The sequence below is a fragment of the Equus quagga genome, chromosome 9, assembly GCF_021613505.1.
Source record: "Equus quagga isolate Etosha38 chromosome 9, UCLA_HA_Equagga_1.0, whole genome shotgun sequence".
Classification (NCBI taxonomy): Eukaryota; Metazoa; Chordata; class Mammalia; order Perissodactyla; family Equidae; genus Equus; species Equus quagga.
This window is the reverse complement of record NC_060275.1, coordinates 39,575,551-39,598,813: the sequence shown is the minus strand read 5'-3', so window position 1 is coordinate 39,598,813 and position 23,263 is coordinate 39,575,551. Positions and strand designations below refer to the sequence as shown.

Genomic DNA, 23,263 nt, shown 5'->3' with positions numbered 1-23,263 from the left:
TTTTTCCTAGTGTACTGAATATTCTCAATTTCCCCCTCCAGATGCACTCTCTAACATTGTTTTCTGGGACTACAACCACTATGAACTTTATCAGCTGGACTCGCTTTCTCTCTGGCTGTTTGGTCGATGGGAAGCCCTACAGGATTTTAGAGGTTGAGAGATGAGAGTGCTTTGGCTATTCATCTCCCAGGACACTTTCTGCCATGCCATGGTCTGGCAGCAGCTGTGTTTCTCTACCGCAGAACCTAGATCCTATCAGACAGCCCCTCTCCCAGGGCTTCAGTTCCTACCTGGTTCTGCTAACAGTTCCCTTCCATTCCTCCTCCAGGCTCTTCTCATTTCTTAGTTCTAGGGTGCTTCACCATCTCTTCTTGATTTCCTTAGCCCGTCTCACACCCATGTAAATAGTCCCTTTACTAAACAGTCTTCAAATACTCTTTTGAATATGTTCTCTCTCAATCACTGGGACCCAGAGTGATACCGTACTGTTCACTATTGAGTCAATCAATGAACAATGAGTACACTTTCTTACTAAAACTCTCTCTGTTTTTTTTTTTTTGGCGTTGTTTTTGTTCCAAGCCACTATTGCTAATTTTCCCCAAATTTCTCTAACAAATATAAAACCCATTGGAATATTTTCCATGTCATCAAGTTCAACAGATGTTCCATCAGTTCCATATTTCCCCTGGACACCTCTCTCCTGGAATTCCTTATCCTCTTACTCCAATCTGGAAAGAGGATTCTCTAACCCTGCTAGACTGGGTCATCCTAGATAGCCTTCTGCCTCCTTTCCATTTGGTATCTCCTCTTCTTGGATTCAGTGACTTCTGCCTTGGTTTACGTTCTTGTTCCTGTGGAGAATGGACTCCAATAACTTTCCAAGAAAGACTATATGGAAGATATATGCCAGAAAATTATTTTCACCCTTATGTTTGATTGATTATTTGGTTGGATATAGAATTTTCTTTAGAGTTTTCCAGATTTTGCTGTCATATTTTTTGGTATTGAGGACAGTTTTTGCTGGGTGATGTCTTTTGGTGTTCTGATTCTTTATATGTGACTTTTTTCCCCCCTCCTTGAAATGTTTAAGATTTTATCTTTATCTCATGTGTTCTGGAACTTTCATGATAATGTGATTGACACCTGTCTTTTTTTGAATTTCCTGTCCTGATAACTTTATGGGCTCCTTCATTCCAGTAATGCATGTTCTTCAGTTCTGAAAAATGGCATATTTTTGGATAATTTGTTCCTCTCTATTTTTTCTTCTTCTCTAATTAGCCATATACTGGCCCTCCTAGATTTATCCTCTTTTTTCTTAACCTTTCTATTTCATTTTCCAAGTTTTGTCTAATTTTTTTATAAAGTTTCTGAGTAATTTCCCAAATGATCTTCCAATACTTAGAAAAAATATTTTGACTATCAAATATATTTTTTTATATTTCAAGGGCTTGATTTTCTTTATTCTTCTTTTTCGTGCATTCATTTATTATTTCAAGGAAAAAAATATTTTTTAAATCTTTGTGAGAACATGGACTATGTTTTATTCAAAATTTTCTTCTGTTCTTTGCTTTGCTTGTGCTATTTGAGTGCCAGGGTCCATAGTTCTGTCCCTCTCTGGCTCCTCAATTTTTGAGAGAAGAATTCTAGTCTCCTGAATGAAGGAAACAACTAGGTAGTCTGTACACTTGGAGCTAAAAAGTGAAAAAGGCCTGCAGCAGAGACATATAACCTTCAGTTTGAAGAATTCGTTCTGCCTGTTTTCTGTATATTATTTCTGTTGCGAAATCTGGTATCTCTGGGTTTAGAGCCTCTTGTCTCTTTTTCTATACAGAATAAAGCTTTCATCTCCTACTTGGGTAGGAAGAGGAGTTCCCCTGGTAATCCAGAATCGAGGAGGGGATCTGAAGTCTAATAACTTCTCAGATACACTGAACGAATTTTCATATTCTTGCAACTCCACTTTCTATAATAACTTCTCAGATACACTGAACGAATTTTCATATTCTTGCAACTCCACTTTCTATAATACCTGGTGCCCTCAGTTCTCAGACTTTCCAGGGTCTACGGGATTGATTGGTTTCTTATTGGTATCTCCCTAGAGTTACTTACATGTCAGATTTCCATTTTCCAAAAATGAGATAGAATCTCTCATCCTTGCCTGCATCCTCCCCCATTCTCTATTTCCTTATAGATCTAAACTCTTTATACTTACAGTGATTTTAGTGCAGTTTTGGAAGGAAGTAGAGACAAAGGCAAGGATCCAATTTTTCATGTCAAAAGACATGCACACTTTAAAACTTAGGTTACAGGTAGTAAAACTTTGTGAAGTAATGCAGTATGTTTAGAATTTGGATAGCTACATTAAATGTATCTTTTTATCTCAGGTTCTTCTTATTTGAAACAATTTTAACACGTGAGATGGCAAACTCTATTGAAAATTCTATTTGATAGAAAAATAAAATTAAAATATGTCAATAGCAAGATCACACTTTTCTATCATAATGGCAATATAAGTCATTAAAGTTTACAAATTAACCATTTTAAAACTGGTCAAAAGTGAAGAAACAACTCATGCTAAACTTACTTCATTTTCTTTGTGAAAGAAACTATTAAAAAGGTGGATCATGATGATTTTCTAGACATAGAACAAGGCACGTAACGAAACAAAGCAGAGTGTGCTGAAAGACAGCACCACGAGGAAAGTTTACATCTGATAGAATGACCACATCCAAAGACTGATGAATGGATTGGTGCCCACCAGAAGAAAGGTCTTTAGAAGGCATGCCACAGGGTTTGCCCTAAGCCCTATGGCATTCAATATTTAAATTGAGACACATAAGTTTATATCGACTACGGAATGATTTGGGTGATAACGAGAAATAGCATGTGAAGGAGAGGAAAGACTAAACAATATCCAAAGTCGACAGCAAAGGATTTGAACAATTTCATTACAGGCTCATACTTTATAAGATGAATTTAACAGGGCTAAAAGTATCGCCTTACACGTAAGTCTAAAATATTACCCATATACACAAATTGATGAAGAAATGTCATAATATTAGCACCTCTGAAAAAATGTATAATTATAATTAGCTAAATAATTGACTACGATATTTATTGAGCACATACAATGGGCAAGATAATGCGGATGAAATGAATGATACAGACAGAATGTCTGCTTCCGGTGAACTTACATGTCAGCAGGGGAAACAGATAACACTTAAGAATTAATTAATTATAATAGATTTAAGTCTCACAAAAGGGAATAATTAATATTAGGAATTCATAAAATAGAGGACCTAGGTTATAGATGAGTTAGACAAGAAATAGCTAATGCCATCTTAGGTTGCATTAATAAAAGTATACAATGCCTAGAATGCTGAGCTGCTGGCACTTTATTCCTTGAATAAAGAATGCTGCTAACTCAGAAAAACAAAAAGAGAGAAATATTATATTATCAGATAATATTTATTGAAAATTTGCCATATAAATTTTCAGGAATTGTGCTAATTGACTGTCATATTATTTTAATCCACATAACATCCAAGTGAATTAGATATTATTAAACTCCCATTTTATAGATTGAAAAAATGGAGGCACAAAACCTCAGTGACTTATCTAGCTTCACACAGCTGCAAGTATAGGAACTAAGATCTAAACCCAGGAACTGCGACTCCAGAGTTGGCAGTTTTAACCAACACACTCTGTTCAGCAAGTTGAAGCTTCCTGGGTGCCACACTATGGCCATCAGAAACTGAACCTGTCCAGGTGACAAAAAACCAGGTTGCTGGAAGATCTCCGAACTTTATAATCAAGTTAAAGGCACTGAAGGAGTTTAACTAGAGAAGACAAAGAGTAACATTCATGGGTGTGGTCACCAGGGAATTACCTTTGTCAGGCTTGCTCGGTCAAACTCTGCTGGGAGCTGGTTTATAGGTGGCTACAATAGCGGAAGGAAATTGGTAACTGAAGTGGATCTTACCACTCGGTGTCCCACAGTACAAGTGAGTTTTGTTACGCAACTGGGACACAAAAGGCAAAAAAAAAAAAAATACTGACTATATTGTTTTACATCCAATGCTTATTTACTTTAATGTGAAACAATGTGACAATACAATTGAGAAATTTATCAAATAAAAAATATTCCATTTTCATATCCACATACCTAATAAACAACACTTACTATAATGGATGCTAAATATTAAGATTTTTTTTGGCATGCCTAGTACTAAATATATCTATTTTTAGATATATCTTCAGATGTTTATAGGCAAAAATTCAAACTGGTTGTTTTAATCTTTTGCAATTTGCTAATTGCCCTAAAACTATAGCTTCAAATATAAAGATCATTCACTTGTGAAGGAATGGGTGTTTTTATTCTAAAATAGCCTTGAAAATAAAATTAAGCAAAGTGAAAAATAATGGGACGACACAGGATATTTCTCCACAAATTCAGCATTATCTTCACTTTCAAACTTCCCTTTGATGGGATTTGCTGTTTATTTGAACCTAGGCACTGTGCAGGAGGCTGGAGTTGCTGATAAGCAGTTTTTTCATTTCAGTACAAAATCAGCAAGGTGATTAATATTTTTAATTTTCAGGAGTCTAAATTATGCAGATGAACTACAGTTTCCTTCTCCCTCCTATGCCTTTTGTGGGCCCTGGCAAAGGGAATGATGGGAGGCAGTCCTGCGCGGAAACCAGTGGACAGCACGTAAGAACGCTCCATTTCCGGTCAGCAGCTCATCCAGAGTTGCAGTAAAATGCTAGGCTGAGCCCTCCACTCTTTTTTGTCCAGGTGTGTTTGGGTGGACAAAGGCACAGTTCTATCTGCCTTGCAGTATCCCCATAAATAGAGTTCTTTAATCTTTGCAAAGCTCCTTGAGTACCGTGGAGTAAAATGCTGTATAGGTAGAGTATTTAACACCACCACCACCACCACAAAACAGTAAGATCATCTTAAACTCTACAGAAGGTCACTTAGAGACGAGGATTTTGTTCTAAGATGAGTGTCTCTTCGTGGTTGCATGTGAAGGGCTGCCTTTTCCGTACTAGTCTCTCTCACTCCTTCAGCTGCTTTAAAAGCGCTTTATGAACTGTGGGCTTTCAGGATGTTTAATCCTAGGCATCCTTCATTTTAAATGACTTTGCTTTTTTTTGTTTGCTTTATAAATATCTAATAATCCTAGCTTAGGGGCACTGACCCCATTTTTAAACTAAACATATCTTTACTAGGACCAAACATACATAACGTGTTCCCCTATTTTGGGACCCACAGTCTTAATCCTCACTCTGAACTTGCCGGGAATGACCAGCCACTTAGTTCAAAACGAACGCTGATAGACTCATGCCAAGAGGGTGATAAAACAGTCAGTTCAATTGTTTCCCCTTTCAGGTACTGCACCAAGCAAGGCTGCTGGCTTCAAGGAACTCACAGAAATCACACAAAAAGTTAGAATTTTAAAAAGAAAGTAAACCTTAAATCAGTGGTTGGTTAAAGACAAAATTCATAATTCAGCTTAAGTTTGATTTGTATTTGTATATTCTTCCTGATAGGTATTCATATATTCTTACTGATATCTACATTCTTTCTAACATAATAAGTATCCTCTCAAGGGCAAAACCACATATCCTTCCATGCTAAAACATAGAAAGAGGAAAGAGTCAAATTTAAATCACTTTCTTATTTCTACTCTTTTAACATGCTTTTCTGTCTTACTATAGAAATGCGTTAAGGAGATAGGATCTGTGCATTTGGAATGGGTAACAAACCTAAGGATTATCTTATTTCTCATCCTGATTATTTTTTTCAAAGAATTAGCAAAGCTTTAATGTTTAAGGCAAAAATCTTGGCACATATGTTTGAGTGATAAAAGACTTGGCTAATACCAGGTAAATCAAAAGTCTTGCTACCCTACAGGTGGCAAATGCAGCTGCCTCTAGGGGCCAGGCAAGGTATACAAATGAGGGACGAGGTCTGGCGACAGGGTGAGAGGAAGTTATGGGGACAACAGTAGATTCAAGAGGACATGGTCTGTTGAAAAGTGCTCACATGCGAACAGTTTACAGCAACGTTCAGGCCAAATAAAATGCTTCTGTAGTCTGCTACCCATTTTCCAGCCCTCCCATATACTTTTGAGATAGATAGGTTTAATGTGCTGAGAAATGAGTGATTCATTTTTCTTTCTTTCTTTTTTTCTTTCTTTTCAGAATACTGGAGCAGAGCTTTTCTGACTTGTTGAATCACGTCCTGTGTTACAATGCAGGGGTAGACTGAATTATTCCTGGAAAGACTAATGAGTCTGACTCCTCTTTGCATTGGGCCCTGCGGCCACAGTGACAGCTCAGCCCCAGGTTCTCATCTGTGCTTCATGAACACAGCCTCTTGAGTTACTGGATACAAAAGCATCCAGTTCATTTACTTCCTATCTGAGATTTGAAGAACATGGGGGCCTGACATGTCACAAAGAAAGGAGATGTGGGCCCTTTCCTCCCCCTGAGCAGGTTGCTCAGAAAGGGATTAAAGGAAGGAATTTGAAGGCAGGGAGCCCTGAAGTTTATCCCCTCAGTCTTGTCCCAGATGAGTTCAGGCTGTTAATGTGCTCACCTTCATGCTAAGATGCATACAACTTTTCAGAACCTGCCTCAAGTGGGCGCCTCCATAATTAATAAATCTCTGATGAATTTTCTATAGTGCTTTCATATTCAGAGAAAAGCAATAAGGTAAGCAAAGAAACAAAAGAGATATATACATACATATGTTAATTTTGGTTTGATTTTAGAACAGACGATACACATTTAAAGCTTGGTCAGCACTTTATAGCTAATGAATGGACAGTACCTTTCAAGAAGCAGCTCATTAATAATTGGTTTCCTCCTCATCATTAAGAAGCACTTATTAGTAGTCTAATTACAGATGGCCTCAATTAGGGGATATGCACAGGGTTTTTTTTTCATGAATCACTGGATTCTGTAAGAGCTTTGTGTCTAAAGCAGAAAGAACATTTTTAAATTTATATAGCATTCCCATCTTAGCATCTATTAGAACTAATCAAAATATTTAGGAAAAAATAAAAGATTAAGATTTTTTTTTAAAAAAAGAAGAGTTTTTGTAGGTGTGTGGAGGTGTGTAAAGTACTCACTATGTTTGACAGCAACAACATAATCGAGTACATATATTTGCTACATTCATGAAAGAGCAAAGCATATGTCAATAGGGCTAATATTCAGCTTCTGTTTTGTAAATTCCATTTCCAATGTTTGTACTCTCCACATCTATCATTGATTTCAGATGACTAGCATTTCTTCATCTTTTGACATATATTTCATTTTGTATGAATTTGCACTATGTACACTACATAGGAGAGCAAGAATCTGCCAGTCTCCTGATGATAAAACTCATGTAATTTAAAAAATAAATATAGTGAATAGAGACATTGGCCCTACTTCAAATCTTTAAATCAATAAAACTCAAAGATAATTTATAAATGTTTTTTTCGTTTAAATAGCTTGGAGGTAGTTATATATTTTGCATTTATAGGCACACTTTAAATTCTATGCTTTCAGTAGTTTTGTTGATAAATTATTAGGTGTGACTCATGGGCATAAAGCCATACACACATTCTTCTAAAAATGGAATGTAAAACTTGGACTTAGTCCATGTTATGGGTTGAATTTGCTAACACAAAGAATCAGCATTGATGATTTGGAGAATTTTCCAGATAGTGTGCTCTGGAAGCAGGGTGTGGCTGGATAACTCTATGCTAAACAGATTAGCACATTGTGTTACTGATGGGTCCAATCAACCATCTGAGCAGGGCGAGAAATAGAGACGAGATGATCCAGGAAGGATGTGTGAAAAACCCTCATGTCAAATAGTGTGGGTCACCTCCACATCCACGAAGACTGACACAGGCTTTTTTTTTTTCAGGGGAAGATTCGCCCTGAGCTAACATCTGTTACCAATCTCTCCTTTTTATTCCCTCCCCAAAGTGCCAGTGCATGGTTGTATATTCTAGTTGTAGGTCCTTCTAGTTCTTCTATGTGAGCTGCAGCCACAGCATGGCAACTGACAGACTGGTGGTGTGGTTCTGTGACCAGGAAATGAACCTGGGCCACTGAAGCAGTGAGTGACTAACTTTAACCACTAGGCCATCAGGATTGGTTTCTGACAATGGTTTTGAAAATTTTATACCAGCAGAAAAACTGCAATCCTGAACTTAAAGGGACAGAAAATGGGATGGGATGAAAGAAGAGTGACTCCTACAGCAAAGCCAAAGATGTAGAGACCAGAGAGGGCAGAACTGACTGAGGCTGGCTGATCAAATGTCCTCAGGCTGAGAGGGCAGGGCCACTGCCAAGGCAGGCCAAGAGGGTGGGGCTGCTACCCAGCTGGGCTGGGAGGACAGAGCATGGAGCCACAGATGATGATTCTCAGGCCTTGAAATCTAATGGAATTTGTCCTGCTGGGTTTTGGACTTGCTTGGGACCTGTGACCCCTTTTCTCCCTTTTGGAATGGGAATGTCTATCCTATGTCTGTCCCATCCTTGCATTTTGAAAGCATATAATTTGTTTTCTAGGTTTCACAGGTCCACAGATGGAGAGGAATTTTGCCCCAGGATGGACCATACTCTGAGTCTCACCCATTTTGGACTTAAAGGTTTTAGAAAATAAGATTTGAGACTTTTTGAGTGGATTAGATTTAGGTGAGATTTTGGATTTAGAGTTGATGCTGGAATGGGTTAAGACCTCTGATGAAGTTGGGACACGTGAATGTATTTTGCAAGTGGAAAAAACATGAATTTGGTGAGGAGGGTAGAGGATGGACTGTTAAGAGTTGAACTGGGGCCCCCCAAAACTTATGCTGTAGTCCTAACCCCCGATAGCTGCAAAGGTGACCATATTAGGAAATAGGGTCTTTGCAGATGTAATCTAGTCAAGATGAGACCATATGAATTAGGGTGGGCCCTAACCCAGTATGATTGGTGCCCTTATGAGAAGAGATACAGACAGAGAGGGAAGATGGCCACGTGAAGATGGAGACAGTGAGTGTTGCTACAAGCCAAGGGATGCCTGGGGTTACCAGAAGCTGGAAGACGCAAGGAAGGGTCCTCTCCTGGAGGCTTTGGAGGGAGCATGGCCCTTCCAATGCCTTGATTCTGGACTTCTAGCCTCCAGAGTTGTAGGAGAATAATTTTCTGTTGTTTTAAGCCACTGAGTTAGTGGTGCTTTCTGATGGCAGCTCCAGGAAACCAGTTCAGCCCGTTATACTGAACACTGTTTTTCCTTGGCCTTTCAGCATTCATTTCCTTCCCCTGCCCCTTTTAGTAACTATCTGATTTTCCACTCCCACTTTTATACCATGTGCTTTGCAGAGCTGACTACACCCATGGATCCAAAACTGAGCATGCAACCTATGCACATCCTGTTCTCGTGGCCTCAGCAGTTGCTTCAGGGATGAATGTGGCACTCAATCATGGTCAATGGGGAAAATGGAAAACTGGTGCTCCCACAGTCATATTGTACCATGAGGGATAACCGGTCTGAGAATAGAAACAACAAAGATGGAGCAGAGTCAAGAGATCTCTGAGAGAGATCCTATTTATCTATAAGACAATCAACCACATATAAAGCGGGCCCTACTATTAGAATTTTTAGTTACCTGAGCTTTCACTTAAACCATTTTTGACTAAATTTTCTAACACTTTCAAGTAAGAAATTTCTCTTAGGTCTCCCAGTTATTGGCACTGCCCTCCTTCAGTTGCTTTCAGTTGTCACTGAATGCCAGCTTATTCTCTCCTGGGTCACTTCTAAACTTAAAATAAAAATAAAGTTAAGCTTTTGGTCTGGTGTTTCACTGATTACTTAATGAATGAGATGCTTTGAAAATTCCTAATTCAAGTTGTGTCTATGAAAAAAGTTAACCAGGTTTCCTTATTTCTCAACATGGACTCAGTGGATACTCTCATATTTACCACTTAGTCTTACAGGCTGAAGACCGCAGTGCAGAGAACTTCCAATGGCCTAAGTCAGCAGAAAAGTCTTCCTTAAGTTTTTCCTGGAGGAAATAATATAGAAGAGCATCTCTCTTCAAATACCATATATGGATTTAGATTATATTGATATACCCTCAATTTTTGTGCCATTGAAGTGAATATATTTTTTGTTTTTAAATACATTCTTAAAGGTAAGTTCATTATAATAGCAAACCAAATTTTAGCATTTACATATTCTTAAGTTCAAACAAATTGTGCTTCCAAGCTTTTTGGAATACTCTCCTAATTTCCAACCTGATTCATAACAGAGAAAAATGCAATTTTGATTTTAAATCTTAGATTTATTTTATCATGTATTCAATTTATTATATATGCACTTTTTTGTAATTTATGAAATGCTAGTTTGAAATTACTGTAGAGTCAATATACTATATTAATTTTTCTCAAGCTTTAAGTAAAAACAAAATATTACTATTCAAATTATATTTCTATTTTTCCTTCATCAGCAGCATTATTTATATGCTTATCAACTCGAAAAAGTTGAATGAAAAATGCAATTTTTTGGGTTCTCCTAAAGGTGGAAATGTATATTGATTGAGAAAGAAAAAAAACCCCTCATGGATGTGGGTATACTAATCTTTTACGATCTTTTCATGATACCTATTCCATAATTCCATAAGGTCATGATTTAGAAAATATCTAGAAATTCTTTAAGGTCACAATTTAGAATATCAGGTTTTCTATTGATCATACATGGTATTAAGATTTTGTTTTGTTTTAGGCAGAATCATCCAATATTATCATACATCTTATCATTGGAATATAAATCTGTTTTTTTTGCTAAAAAATTATACAGTTATCAATAGTTTGTTTAGAGATTATGCATGCATTAATTATAACTTTATAAAATATGACTGTGGAATGATATATAACTTGATGTTGCTATTAAGATTTCAGTTTGGGGAGGATATGTCCACATTAATGCCAAATTTAGCCTACTAAACCAAAAGTAATATTTTAAAATCTCAAATGAGTATCCCAGTAATGATCCTAAAGCTTTTTTTAACATTTTGACAGATACCCTCTCCTTTATGTAGACATAATGTATTTACATATATGTACAACTTTTTATACATAACTTTAAAAAGCTACCTTTTGTGTATAAGACACAGATATAGAGGTGCATGCATATATTTGTGAATAAGCAAAGAGAAAATAAGGACAAAAATTATTCGCTGAGTGTAGACACAGCATACACAGTTTTAAAAAAGCTACATCCAGTTTACAGCATCTAAACCTTTCTTTTGTTAGCAACGCTGTTTTAAAATATATTCTCCCCAAGGAACAATACCCTAGATACACAGTATCTACTTATGGCGGATTGTGCTGCAAATTGTCTAAAGGCATGTAGTAGTCATGGACTTCTTAAGAAAGGAGTACTTAAAAATCAGATAAGCACCGAATAAAGGGGGAAGATGGCCACCGCTAAGGAAAGATACACATACTTGTATATTAATGTTCAAGTATGTTTCATTTAGGGCGGAACTTCCTCCAGAGCCTGCAGTAGCACTGGTATCAAACTGCTCTCTTCAGCCTGCTGCTCTGACAACTATCCAGGGGCAAACGTCAGGTCAGCTCCCAGCATCTGTGTCTTGCTATAATTGCTTTGTCAGAAACCTAATAGCTGCCTTCTTTTTCTCACTGAACAGTGAAAAGTAATAGTGTGCAAAGAACTAAATGTTGAAATATTCTTTATCCTCTCCCCAGCATACACCCTGGTTCATATTATATTGCGTTTGTGATTTTTCCTAATTGGTGCTAAAACTATGTTTCCTAGGCTACCAGAAAACATTTTAAATTGCAGTATTCATCCTAGTGACCACTGCTCTGTTTGACCATTCTCAGGCTTGAGCATTCCTATTATGTTAGCAGGTATCTCCCTAAAACCGAACTTTTTGCCATCTACGTCAAGCCACATGTGGATATTTATTTAGTGCTTATCCTCATCCCAGTATATAAAGAGGTATCTTTGGGACTCAAAGTGATAAAAAGCCCAAGCTGTTTTAATCCTACAGAGTGACACAAAATTGTAGGATCAATATTCAAAAAGACACCTGGAGGCCATACAATGGGTATACACTAAAATACTAAAGTATGTTGTATTGATAGCTGGTGCTCCATAGAGAACGAGGAAAGGGACTTAGTTTTGTAGACTGAGATTTGATCCAGGAGGTGCTTCTTAAAGCAGGTGTACTTTGAGATGGGTGTATAAATAAACTAGAAGTGGAGTTGGAACTGACCAGTAGCCTGGGCAAAGACATACTGGTGGAAAGACTTAGGATGAGCTTAGAGGATTAAGAATCCATCTCCACATTCACATACCTCTAAATTTCCAAAGTGCCATGGCTATTGAAAGAAAACAGGACCAACAATGTGGAACTGCATTTCCTACTTGTGTAATTTTTAGTCATGAGTAATATTAGTAATGATGTATAACTCACTGAGTTTGGGGGGAAAAATTAAATGAGAACATTTATGTAAACTCAACATTAAGGTATAAGAGAACACACAAACATTATTATGATCATGTGTGATGTGTTTCCCATACGCATCTTGATTTATTTCCCAAACGTAGTTGAGATGATACTTTGAATAGTGAAGAGCTTGGAATTTATACCTGAATCTGGGTAATTTGAAATGGTTTCAACAAGTTTTGTTCTTACAATAAGAGTTATCAAATAAATTATAAAGAAATTAATTTAATGTAAAAAACTACAGAAAGGATTCAGTATTTTTAAAAACTACTTCAAATGCAGGATCCTATATAAAGAATGAAAGAAAACACATGGATAACTGGGCAGTTCCCTAGAAAGGAAATTTTCCTCACATGTATGGAGACACACAAAGCTTGACAGCTTCATTGGGCTTCTCAAACTTGCTTCATAGGCAATAATAAATGATAGAAAGATGCAATTGAATTAAACTAATGTGACCTTCTGAGTTCTGTATCCAAAATAAGTATTCAAATTCTTGCATGCTATGAATGTATGATGGCATTAAGAGTTGAGATTTATGAAGCATTCTGATTTTCATTACTCAGAACATTACCCTGAAATCAAAAGGGAACTACATTCTTTGTGTTATATGGTCTTTTTTCTTCTTTTTAAAGAGAAATAGTGTTTCTAGTGAAAAATAAAAAAATCACTGAAGAAAGAAAGGAAGAATGAAGGAAATAAGGAAAGAAAATCTAAACTGAAAATTAACTTTCACAGGCCTGTTTCTTTTATGAAATAAATTTATTGAACTAAGTAGTCTGTAAGGTTTCTGTAGCTCTACCTTTTTTTTAAACAAGTCTGATATGTCCTACAGTCAAAATAACAATATTTTGAAAAAGAGGCCCTTCTTTTGAAAAGTTATAGATTAGCAGTCCCCAAGTATAGCAACTTTTGTATATGCCCACATGTTTTGCGTTTTTTTAATGCTTCTTTTTGAGTGAGGAAGATTGGTCCTGAGCGATCATCTGTTGCCAATCTTCTCTTTTTTTTGTCCTCCCCAAAGCCCCAGTACCTAGTTGTATATCCTAGTTGTAAGTCCTTCTAGTTCTTCTGTGTGGGATGCCGCCACAGCACGGCTTGATGAACAGTCCATAGGTCTGTGCCCAGGATCTGAAGTGGCAAACCCCGGGCTGCCCAAGTGGAGCATATGAAATTAACCACTCGGCCATGGGGTCAGCCCCCAACATATGTATTTCAAACATCCCACTGCTTCTGATTCTCTAGACTATTTGTTTTCCAAAGGCCTAAATCAAAGGCTACCTCCTTCCCCTAACTTCTCATGCCCTGCCACATGAAAGCAATCCTGTAGCAAAGATAAAGAAATAACCCAAAGGAAAGACGTTGGTATAGTAAAAAGCTTTACTTTAATTGCTATTTTTGGATGGAAATCGTAATGTCTCTGGGATCCAAATAAACTTTTCATTTACATCTACTGATTTTATTACTTAGATTACAGTTAAATCTATGACCTCTTTTTGTACTTTTGCCCTCTGCCCTCTTTCTAGAACTCAGAACCATAACTTCTACTAAATCTCACTTAGATTTTCATAAGGGACTTGGGAACAGGAGGCTAACCACAAACCTCACAGGTGAAAAAAGTGATGTTCCTGCTATGTGCTCCCATTTCCTGAGTGTCCTTGCATATCAGGACCAGAATGCAATATTATGTTTTCTTAAATAACAACACTAGCACCAAAACCAAGAACATGGAATGTTACCAGATTCAATGAAAACTTTGATCTTAATGTAGGAATCTCACTGGACTTTCAATTTAATTGTATCATTTAAAATGCTATTTTGATCTTGCTGTGTTCAAGGCAAAACATTGAAAGGAGCTTAGAAATAAATGTGACTTGATTTTTGATCTATATAAGCATATTTTTTTCTTGAAAAAGGGTGCAGGTATGAGCTCTTAGAAATAGCTTTGCATAAACTCCAAAAACAGTGAGAGGTGGTCCTCCTTATATCCCCTTCACAGGGTGTAATTAAGAACAAACACAGACTGCCCTGTGGACATCTAGAAGCCACTGGGTTGTTGAAGCAAAAAAAATGTTTTTTAAGTATTGTTGACAAGGCAAAGAACACTGAGAGCACAGGAAAGACAGAGCTTCTTCCTGAAGGTGAGAAACTTATAAGAGTTTGATCCATTTCAGCAAAATTGATGGGTAAAGATGAACTTTGCTGGCAAGCCTATCAGACAGTGAGGCTCCCTTCACCATTATGAGAAAGAGGTAAATTACCAAGAAAGCAAGCTGTCCTGCTCCAGGGGTGTTCTCTAGGACAGACTTTCTGGGATCACCTGTTCTGCGTACCTATGTCTACAGCAAAAGCTGTAATGTTAGCACTGCGTGATCCTCAGTAAAGATTACTAACCACCAAATCTATCTTTAAAATTTATAATCAGAAGACTTTTGTCATGAAAGAAAGATGCATTGATATTTTAGAAAGATTTCCACTAAAAATGAAAGTAAAATCATTTTTAATTAAGGCTAAGCCTCAGCCACCTAGAATACCCAACTCTGCAGAAACCCTGCTGTTCCAAAGTACTGAGTACCTGAGGGAACAACAGCGTGTTTCTTGAGGCCACTGATCCATTTTATTTACCACATGAGTCATGTCAAACATCATAAATCTCTTTCGGAAGCATAGCCCGATTTGTCAAGCTATTATATTATGTAATTTCATAATAAATTTGTGACTATGGCTAAATTTCTCCAATACACACAATATTGTTGTTTCACAGTAACTAATGGGTTTTAAAGTGGTTAGATTCAAGAGAAAAGACAGGACAAGGAATGAACAAATTATGAGAAATAAATTATAAAAATGAATATATTTGACATAAACCAAATATGTCAGATTCTTCATTTATCTGCTAAGCCTAAAAATAACTTGTTTTAAAATAAATTCTATTAACAAAAATGCTGTCTTCATGGAGAACCTAGTAAACCATATGTTCCCCCGACTTTGGCACCAAAAAGTGTATCAACATATTATGTTGAATTTCTCTGTCTGAATTCAAACCACCTACTCATGTCCTGATGTTTATTCACTTGAAATTAATAACATCCTAACCCAAAGATGTACCTAAAAATTTTAAAAAATCATTTCTATACAAATCTGGGAGAATTCTCAATGAAGCCAGGAAACCAAATAATAAAGTAGAATGTGTAAGAGAAAGACAAAAAATCAGAAATTGATGCTTGTTCCCAGCTTTCCCCCAAAACCCACAGATGTCAGCAGAAAGGAAGTTTCTCATCTTCAGATTCCCCATCCATAAAAAAGAGATACCATTTGATTCGCATGCTTCACAGTACTATTGAGGGACCAATAACATGATATACTCAACATCAGTAGTAAGATATAAATGAATACATCATTATAAAAGGAAAATTATGTACACTAAGGAAAAATTTTATACAGAAGTAACCTTACTCTAAATTTAAGAAAAAAGACAAAGATTCATTGTTTGATGAAACCATAGTGTCAGTCTTTTGAGACATAAAAAGAAAATGATTAAAAAATCTTTAAGATAGAAACAATAATAATCTTTGTATATATTCACATAAACTAAACCTATAGGAAAACATTAAACTTTGAGTCCTCATTAGCTGAACTAATGCTGTGGTATGGAAGAGTAGGTATTCCCAAATTACTCATTTTTGATTATTTTGTAGCAGATTAATCTTCGTAATTGCTTTTTGGCATATGCTCAAATTTAAATATCGTCAGATTTAAATAGCAAATCTGAAATGATAGGTTGTAGAGGAAGTCATTCCTTGCTGAATTGGGACCTCACCTTTGCCCCTACTCTCGCCTACAATTTGTTGTGTATGGATTCTGAAGCTTCTTAAAAATTGGACATGTCACTCTCCCTCCCTCTTCTCTCTGGCACGTACGTAAGTCCAACTAACTTAAAAGAGCGTATAAAACCCCTGCACAGTCTAGTTTAACCCTTCATATCCAATACCTGCTCCTTTCATTTCTTCCCAAGAACCTCAAGTTTCCCTCATAGGAAGCTACTGTTTTTAATACTCAAGAACTTATTGTGTTTGGAAATGCTCTGTGTCTAGAATATCATCCTCTAGCTTTTCTGTCAAACTCTCCTTCATTTCTCAGAGCAACTCGGCAACCTAAGAGCTCTAAGCCTCAGTTTATCCGCTTCATTAAAAGCCATGACAATCACATAAAATAGGCTTGAGAACCACCTTGCACAGCGCTACATCCATAAATGTTTCTTCTGTTGCTGTTGTTATTAATAATATCATTAATGAGGAAAATAAGGTTTGTGACAAGTTAGATGACTTGGGAAGCATATTCATTCTATCTCAAACAGTTTAAAATTATACATGTTACAAAAGAAATATAATGTATTCTAGGAACTCCCCAAGATGGTACTTTTTCTTATAGAATATATTTTCCTCCTTTGGACGAAAGGGTCATGCTGACACGTATGTGGAAAGATGCAAAGATAGAGTTTTTCTCCAAAATATTGTATATAAGAAAGGACAACACTAGGAGTAGAATAAAAGCTGAGGGTGACAGAGGACGGGGCAAGGGGGCGTGGGCTGGAAGGACACAGAAACAGGTCTCAAGCCATATCTCAGTTACCATCACATTGTTTAAATTTAAGCATAAAACCCTATTAAAAAATGTTGCTTTTAGTTAGGTATTTGTTAAAGATTATAAATGTTACCGAAAGAACGTACAACTCCAGAATGAAATATGAAAGAAAAGCTGCCTGGCTCAAAAACGATGTCTTGACCATGGTATTTTATATAGTTTTCAAATACATCCACAATAATATAAAAAAGTCTGTATGAAAATTGCCATGACACTTATGTGTCTATATTTCAAACCTTTGTACCTACAATTGCATTTCTCTTAATAATATGCCCACTCATTAGTACCCTAACAGAACAAAGCAGAAATCATGACAAGATGCTGGTCACAGTGACTATCCCACTACTAAGATGACAGTGTAGTAGGAACGATAGGTTTACTCAATATGTTTAGGTCCTGGGCCAATGGTCTCCTGCTGGTTTACTAGCAGCAATTTTCTTTTTTAACTTAGCAATACATCAGTTTTCAGTATATTTTTTTTCCTGCTTTCTCACCTATTATTATGTCACAAGCAACTAACATGCCATTTCCTCTTTCCTCTGACAGGGTTCTTTTCAATAGAGTCAAAGGTGTCTCACAGCTGCCATTGATTTCCCATCTGTCCAAGTCACCACAAAGACTACGACCCAGCGCTCACACTGTGCTGTCCTTCCTGAGGGCTGTGTCTGTTGTGTTGCTGCTGGGGAAGCCCTTGGCCATGGTTATGTGATCCCTTCTATAGAGCTATGCGCTAATTTAATTGAAAGAACTGAGAGAAAATACAGCAAAGGAGCCCTTCTGTTATTCAGAAACCTTCAGCAAGCCAAAGAATAAAATACGTCATCCCTCAAAAACAGCAAAAAATATACACTAATGGGAGAGAAATCACCAGGAAGCAGCTGATGCTAATCTCTCATGTTCTGCCTCTGTCTCTCTATTTAGATGAATTATAACCAAGAACACTGAGATAGCTTTGATTTTAAGGAAACAGTAATGAAATAATATCTAAATAATAAAGATAGAGGAAAAGACAATCTTTTAATTTGTGCTATGTCATGGAATTACAAAAGTGAAATCTGACTTTGTCCATATTTTTGAATCATCAAAATGAGGAAGAATTTCCAAGATAGCATAAAAATTCCAGATTTTTATGTTACAAAAAGAAATGCTGAATATATTCTATAATGCCTTGGGGATTGACCTCAATTCTGTGAAATCTGATTCCTGATAAAGCAGTAGGCACCTGTCCTTGCCAATGACTTGCTTCAGGGCTGAGGCTTCATAATAACAAGCCTCTTCTGGATTCTGGTGCAAGGTGGCCATATGAAATAAAGTATTTAACACATCTGTAATGCCTTTCATGTTCATAGCTCAAAGAGCTTTATAAAACCCAATTAATTCATCGAGCGTCATAAACTTTGAAGAACCTGCATAACTACAGTTCTACATGCGGTTAATCATGAGCGGCAAGCAGTCAGATGTGTGGCTTAACAGAATCCAGATTTTAACTGTCCAGGTTTTGAATTTTCATGTACCTAGGAAGAGGCAGGGGCATAGTGGAGAACCTCTGAGTCATTGGCAAATTCTAGGAATTGTGAGTTGGGTTAAGAAGGCTCACAGAAAAGGATAATTTCATTGCCAACACCCAAAAGAACTCTGGCTCTCTCTACGTGGGCAAAAAGAGAGTTTAGATTCAAGTAAGAGAGGGCTCTCCCCATCTTCATGCTTTGGTTGGAAGTGCAAAATCATTTGGTAGAAATCTTTGTGTGGCATGCCAAATGGAATCTGTAGAATTCACAGTAAGAAAAGATAGTTTAGATATTTTTTTAAAATAGCTATGTTTAATATATTTTAAAAGGCTAACTAAACACTAAACCAGTGCCTAGTGCATAACCCATTCCCCAGGTGAAGTGCAACACTTTGAGAAGCTTGTAACCTTTTTCAAGTTCATATTAAGACAAAACTGTCCTGCTTGGAATAACTTGCTTACTGGGGAAACCTGGATTGCTAGTTATGGAAGAGTGCAAAAATCTTTGCGAATAAAGCAGATAGTTTTTCAACAAAAAACTGCACTGTCAAAAACATTGTGGGCAGAGGCACAAATGTTACGAGTCCGAAGAATTTGTTCCCGAACATAGGTTTTCCATCTGTGAACATGATCAATGAAAAGCTATAGGATGATGGAGACATCACAAGTGTCAACCTCACGTAATATAAACTTATACCTTATTTGCCCAAGTAGCTAGGCGACATTTACAAGTCATCCCACTTCTCTAAGCCTCGGTTTCCTCATATGTAAATGAGAATAATAACACTTGTTCTCACAGAGTTGGTGAGAATACCAAATGAAAAAAAGTCTATAAAATGCCTATTAGGTTTCCAATAAATCATAGAAAGTACTTTTTTTAATCATTTCTTCCATATCCCCCCAAAATCCCAATTGCACTGAACCTTTTTAGGGCCTACAAAGAATATTCTTATGTGGGGGCAATATTGGACATCCCCCATTCCCTGGTGACAGAGCCTTGCAATAAATGAACACTATGTATGAGGAGAAAAAAGAAACAGTTAATAAGAGAAGTAGGGTCAAGGACCATTGGTCCCTACCCATTCTAGTCCTTACTCCCAGGGCAGTAGTAAAAAGTCACACTCTTCATTATTGCTAGCAGTTTTTCTTTAATGAGTAGAAGCTCTAGGAAGCATATTTGAGTTCAAATTAAAGACCATCAAAATGATTATAGCTCTCTGACAATAGGACAAGTGTTTTGGTAAATAGTAGATCTTTAGTACTGGAGGTGAGATTTTCCTATCACTGGAGGTATTCAAGCAAATGGTGAATATAATATATCTTTAATAATATTTAAACTTATAAATGCACTATACTTTTATATGAATTTCTTTTATCAAATCCTTAAAATAAATCTCTGAATTTGATATTTGTACCGCCTATTTTACAGATTAGGCCAACAGTAGTTAACTAATTGGACCAAATATTGGTGGATGGCCAGCTCTGGGGATATTATAGAGTGATAGCATAGGTAGAACATGACATGAATCAGTCATTTAATTTTTGTACCAACTCCATATATGACCGATACTATGCAGGATACATGGCAAGACAACAACCAGGACAGCCCATTCAATCCCAGAATTCTACCATTCCAATTTCTATGATTATGATCTTTTCTCAAAAAGACTTAGTCTGACTTGAGAACTCCTATATCTGAGATAGTACTATTATTGCTTCTTTCTAGTTTTACTGATACCAAGGCAATAACAGAAAAGATAGAACATCAGTTAAAAATCTCCTTTTCTAGGCTGAATTTATTGATGCTTACTACGTGCCAGGCAAAACGCTAAGTACACAACATACATCTGTCACTTAGAGTTCTCACAACAACCCTGTAGGATTAGTACTGTTGTTGTTGTTATCTTGCATACCAAGAAACTGAGGCACAGAGAAGTGGAATAGCTTTCTGAAGCTCACACAATTAGTAAGCTGAGAATCAAAACCAGATGTATTTAACTCCAGAACGTGTAATCTTAATGACTATGCTAGATGGTATTGTATATAGTGCTGTAACTCATTTTAAGTAAGATAAATTTTAGGATTATAATGACAGAAGTCTCAACCGAGGATGTGTATGTGAATGTATACTGTTGGCAAAGAATAATGAGCAAATTCAAAATCAGCACTTTCATATACATTTTATCGGAGGCTACTACTATATTGTTTATTTAACTAAAGGCTTCATCGTTTGCATTGTTTGGAATTATTAGCACATGCCATATTAATAATAAATACATTATAATGCCATTCTGAAACGTTTTAAATATTCTAAGACTGGAATGGAAGAAATTTTTAAAAATTTTCTTTGAAGCTCATTGGCTCACAGGAAAAGCAAAAGTGGGCTAAGAATTTAATCGTCTCATCCCAACCTCAATTAGAAATAGGAAGCACCCAGATTATTTGTTGTGAAAATAACTTGAAAGTCAGACTACAGCATACTTTTATCTATAATGTTTAATTTTATATATTATAATTTAGTTATTTCTTATAGATATTAACACAGAGGGCTAGAGAGAAAAGGAAAACAGAAAAGGCATTTCAGACATCAGGAGAGGAGACAGACAGATGCAGATAAACCAGAGGAAAAACTGAGTGAAACATCAGTGAACAAGGCACTAAAAATACACACATCCACACCACAAAGACATACATCCTTAGGGAAGAGGCAGAAAGATGATGCTTCATAGGGATACAGTAAATGATTCATTAATGAGGAAGCAAACCCAGGACACAGAGTTTCCTTATTTTATACCCCCATTTTGTGGCTTTCTAGTCTTTCAAAGTTATGATGTGCTTTCACTATTCCCAGCACAATCTACTGACATCTAGCAGTAGAATGACCAGAGGAAATTAAAGAGAGGTTCATTTTCATGCAAAATGAACACAATTGGGTCACTATCATAAATGATCAAGTAAATTTATAAAACTATTGTAAATGATCAGTTGGAACTACTTATTAAAATAAGTAACTAGCCTTCAAATCGGATACTAAACAGAATTATGACTCAATTTTAATAATTGTCCCGTTTTCCACCACAGAAATTTTTTGTTGTTGGATCTCCATCGATCTCATGAACATGCATTTTCAAGTTTAAATTCACATCATAAAGACGCAAAGACAATATATTTGTGTACTTCAAAACCATTCAAATTTTTTGCTCTTCTACATAAACCAGACAAAATTAACTGTATTTCCTATAACTAGTGTACACCAGACCCCAAGCCTGCTCAGTACCTGTTGTCTATCCAGACGCATCCTCTTGGCAGCATTTCTACTCTCACTCTCACAGGCTGAAGCCAAGATACTCTCTGCAACTGCTGAAGTAAGGTGAGAAGGAATAGGTCGAGACTAAAAAAAAAGAGAGAGAAAAAATATGAAAAAATTATTAACAGTATCGTTAACAGACCAATGCTATTCTCAGAAGAGCTCACAGGATGTGCAGGAGTATCCATTTATTTCAACTGAACTCATTTCAATAAAAAGAGGAAATGGAAATTGCAAAGATGAAAAATGAAACTAGTTAGAGGTTAAAGCTATAGCGGCTACACGGATCCATCATTCATTCTCATAGCTCCATTGTCACAAGTATTTAGTCTGGCCCATTAAGCTGGAGTTCGAACAGGCAGTGGCAAAATTGCTGACTAGGTTTTGCAAATAAAACAAATCCTTTAATTCTCTTATAACACATGACGATGCACAGCAAAACAAAACAAAAACAAGTGACAGGGCTGAAACATAGTTGGAAAAACTGACAGACATTCAGACCATGTCAAATAATCTTGATATGAAATATATGAATATTTAAAGTCTAAGTTGTGACACAATTGATGTGATTAAAATCCTTTAAAAGAACTTTAGTTTAAATGCAAACTAAAAAGTCAGTCCTAGAACAATTCTGATATAACAAAAATTTGATGTTTTAGATGTGAAATATGTGCGTGCCTACGTTTTATTTACAAATGTGTTAATATTACTAATTTAATAGGTACATGTTGAAAATCCATCTCCTATGTAGCCCACATAGAAATTAATTAACCCCCCAACTAAGCTCCTAATTAACTACAAATTGTTTGCAGCTCTCCATATCATTTGTGATAATCAGAAAAGTTTTCCATTCTCTTTTCCCATAATTATATGCAAAATCATCTAACTGAAAGATGAAGTACTTAATGATATTGAACAGTTTTTTAATTAAGATAAGCAAATGATAGATAAGAAATAACATGAAAATTAAACCAGTCAAGATAGCAAAATATGAAATTATGAAATAAAATATCTTTTGGGAATCTAGCATACATAGTGGCATGCCACCTCAGGGTTTTCAAAGCCCCAATCTAAAATATGTGGGGATGCCATTTATTAGAAGCCTCTGAACTAATAGAAGTCTGATTTTTTTTTACTTTTATAAATGAATATGAGTATGCCTTGATAGCACTTGATTAATTTTGCTAACTCTGGCATGTAAAACGTGCTTTAACAAATTGAAGTATACGGTTTATGTCTCAATATTCTAGAGTAGCCAAATTCAATGTTTTAACG

The 23,263-nt window shown here is 36.3% G+C and overlaps 1 protein-coding gene and 1 long non-coding RNA gene across 5 annotated transcripts in view; one reads left to right on the top strand and one right to left on the bottom strand.

Moving 5' to 3' along the window:
- The window catches only part of LOC124244487 (uncharacterized), a 95,183-nt gene extending 83,556 nt beyond the window's left edge, over nt 1-11,627 (top strand). For all 4 annotated transcript variants that reach the window (XR_006890021.1, XR_006890020.1, XR_006890022.1 and 1 more), the window contains 4 exons: nt 4,602-4,798; nt 6,211-8,706; nt 9,983-10,187; nt 11,535-11,627. This is a non-coding gene — a long non-coding RNA (uncharacterized LOC124244487). The remainder of the gene's footprint in view (nt 1-4,601; nt 4,799-6,210; nt 8,707-9,982; nt 10,188-11,534) is intronic.
- The window catches only part of NOL4 (nucleolar protein 4), a 350,767-nt gene that overhangs the window by 48,464 nt on the left and 279,040 nt on the right, over nt 1-23,263 (bottom strand). The window contains exon 9 of the mRNA XM_046671078.1: nt 21,959-22,072. Coding sequence (XP_046527034.1) covers nt 21,959-22,072 — 114 coding nt within the window. The remainder of the gene's footprint in view (nt 1-21,958; nt 22,073-23,263) is intronic.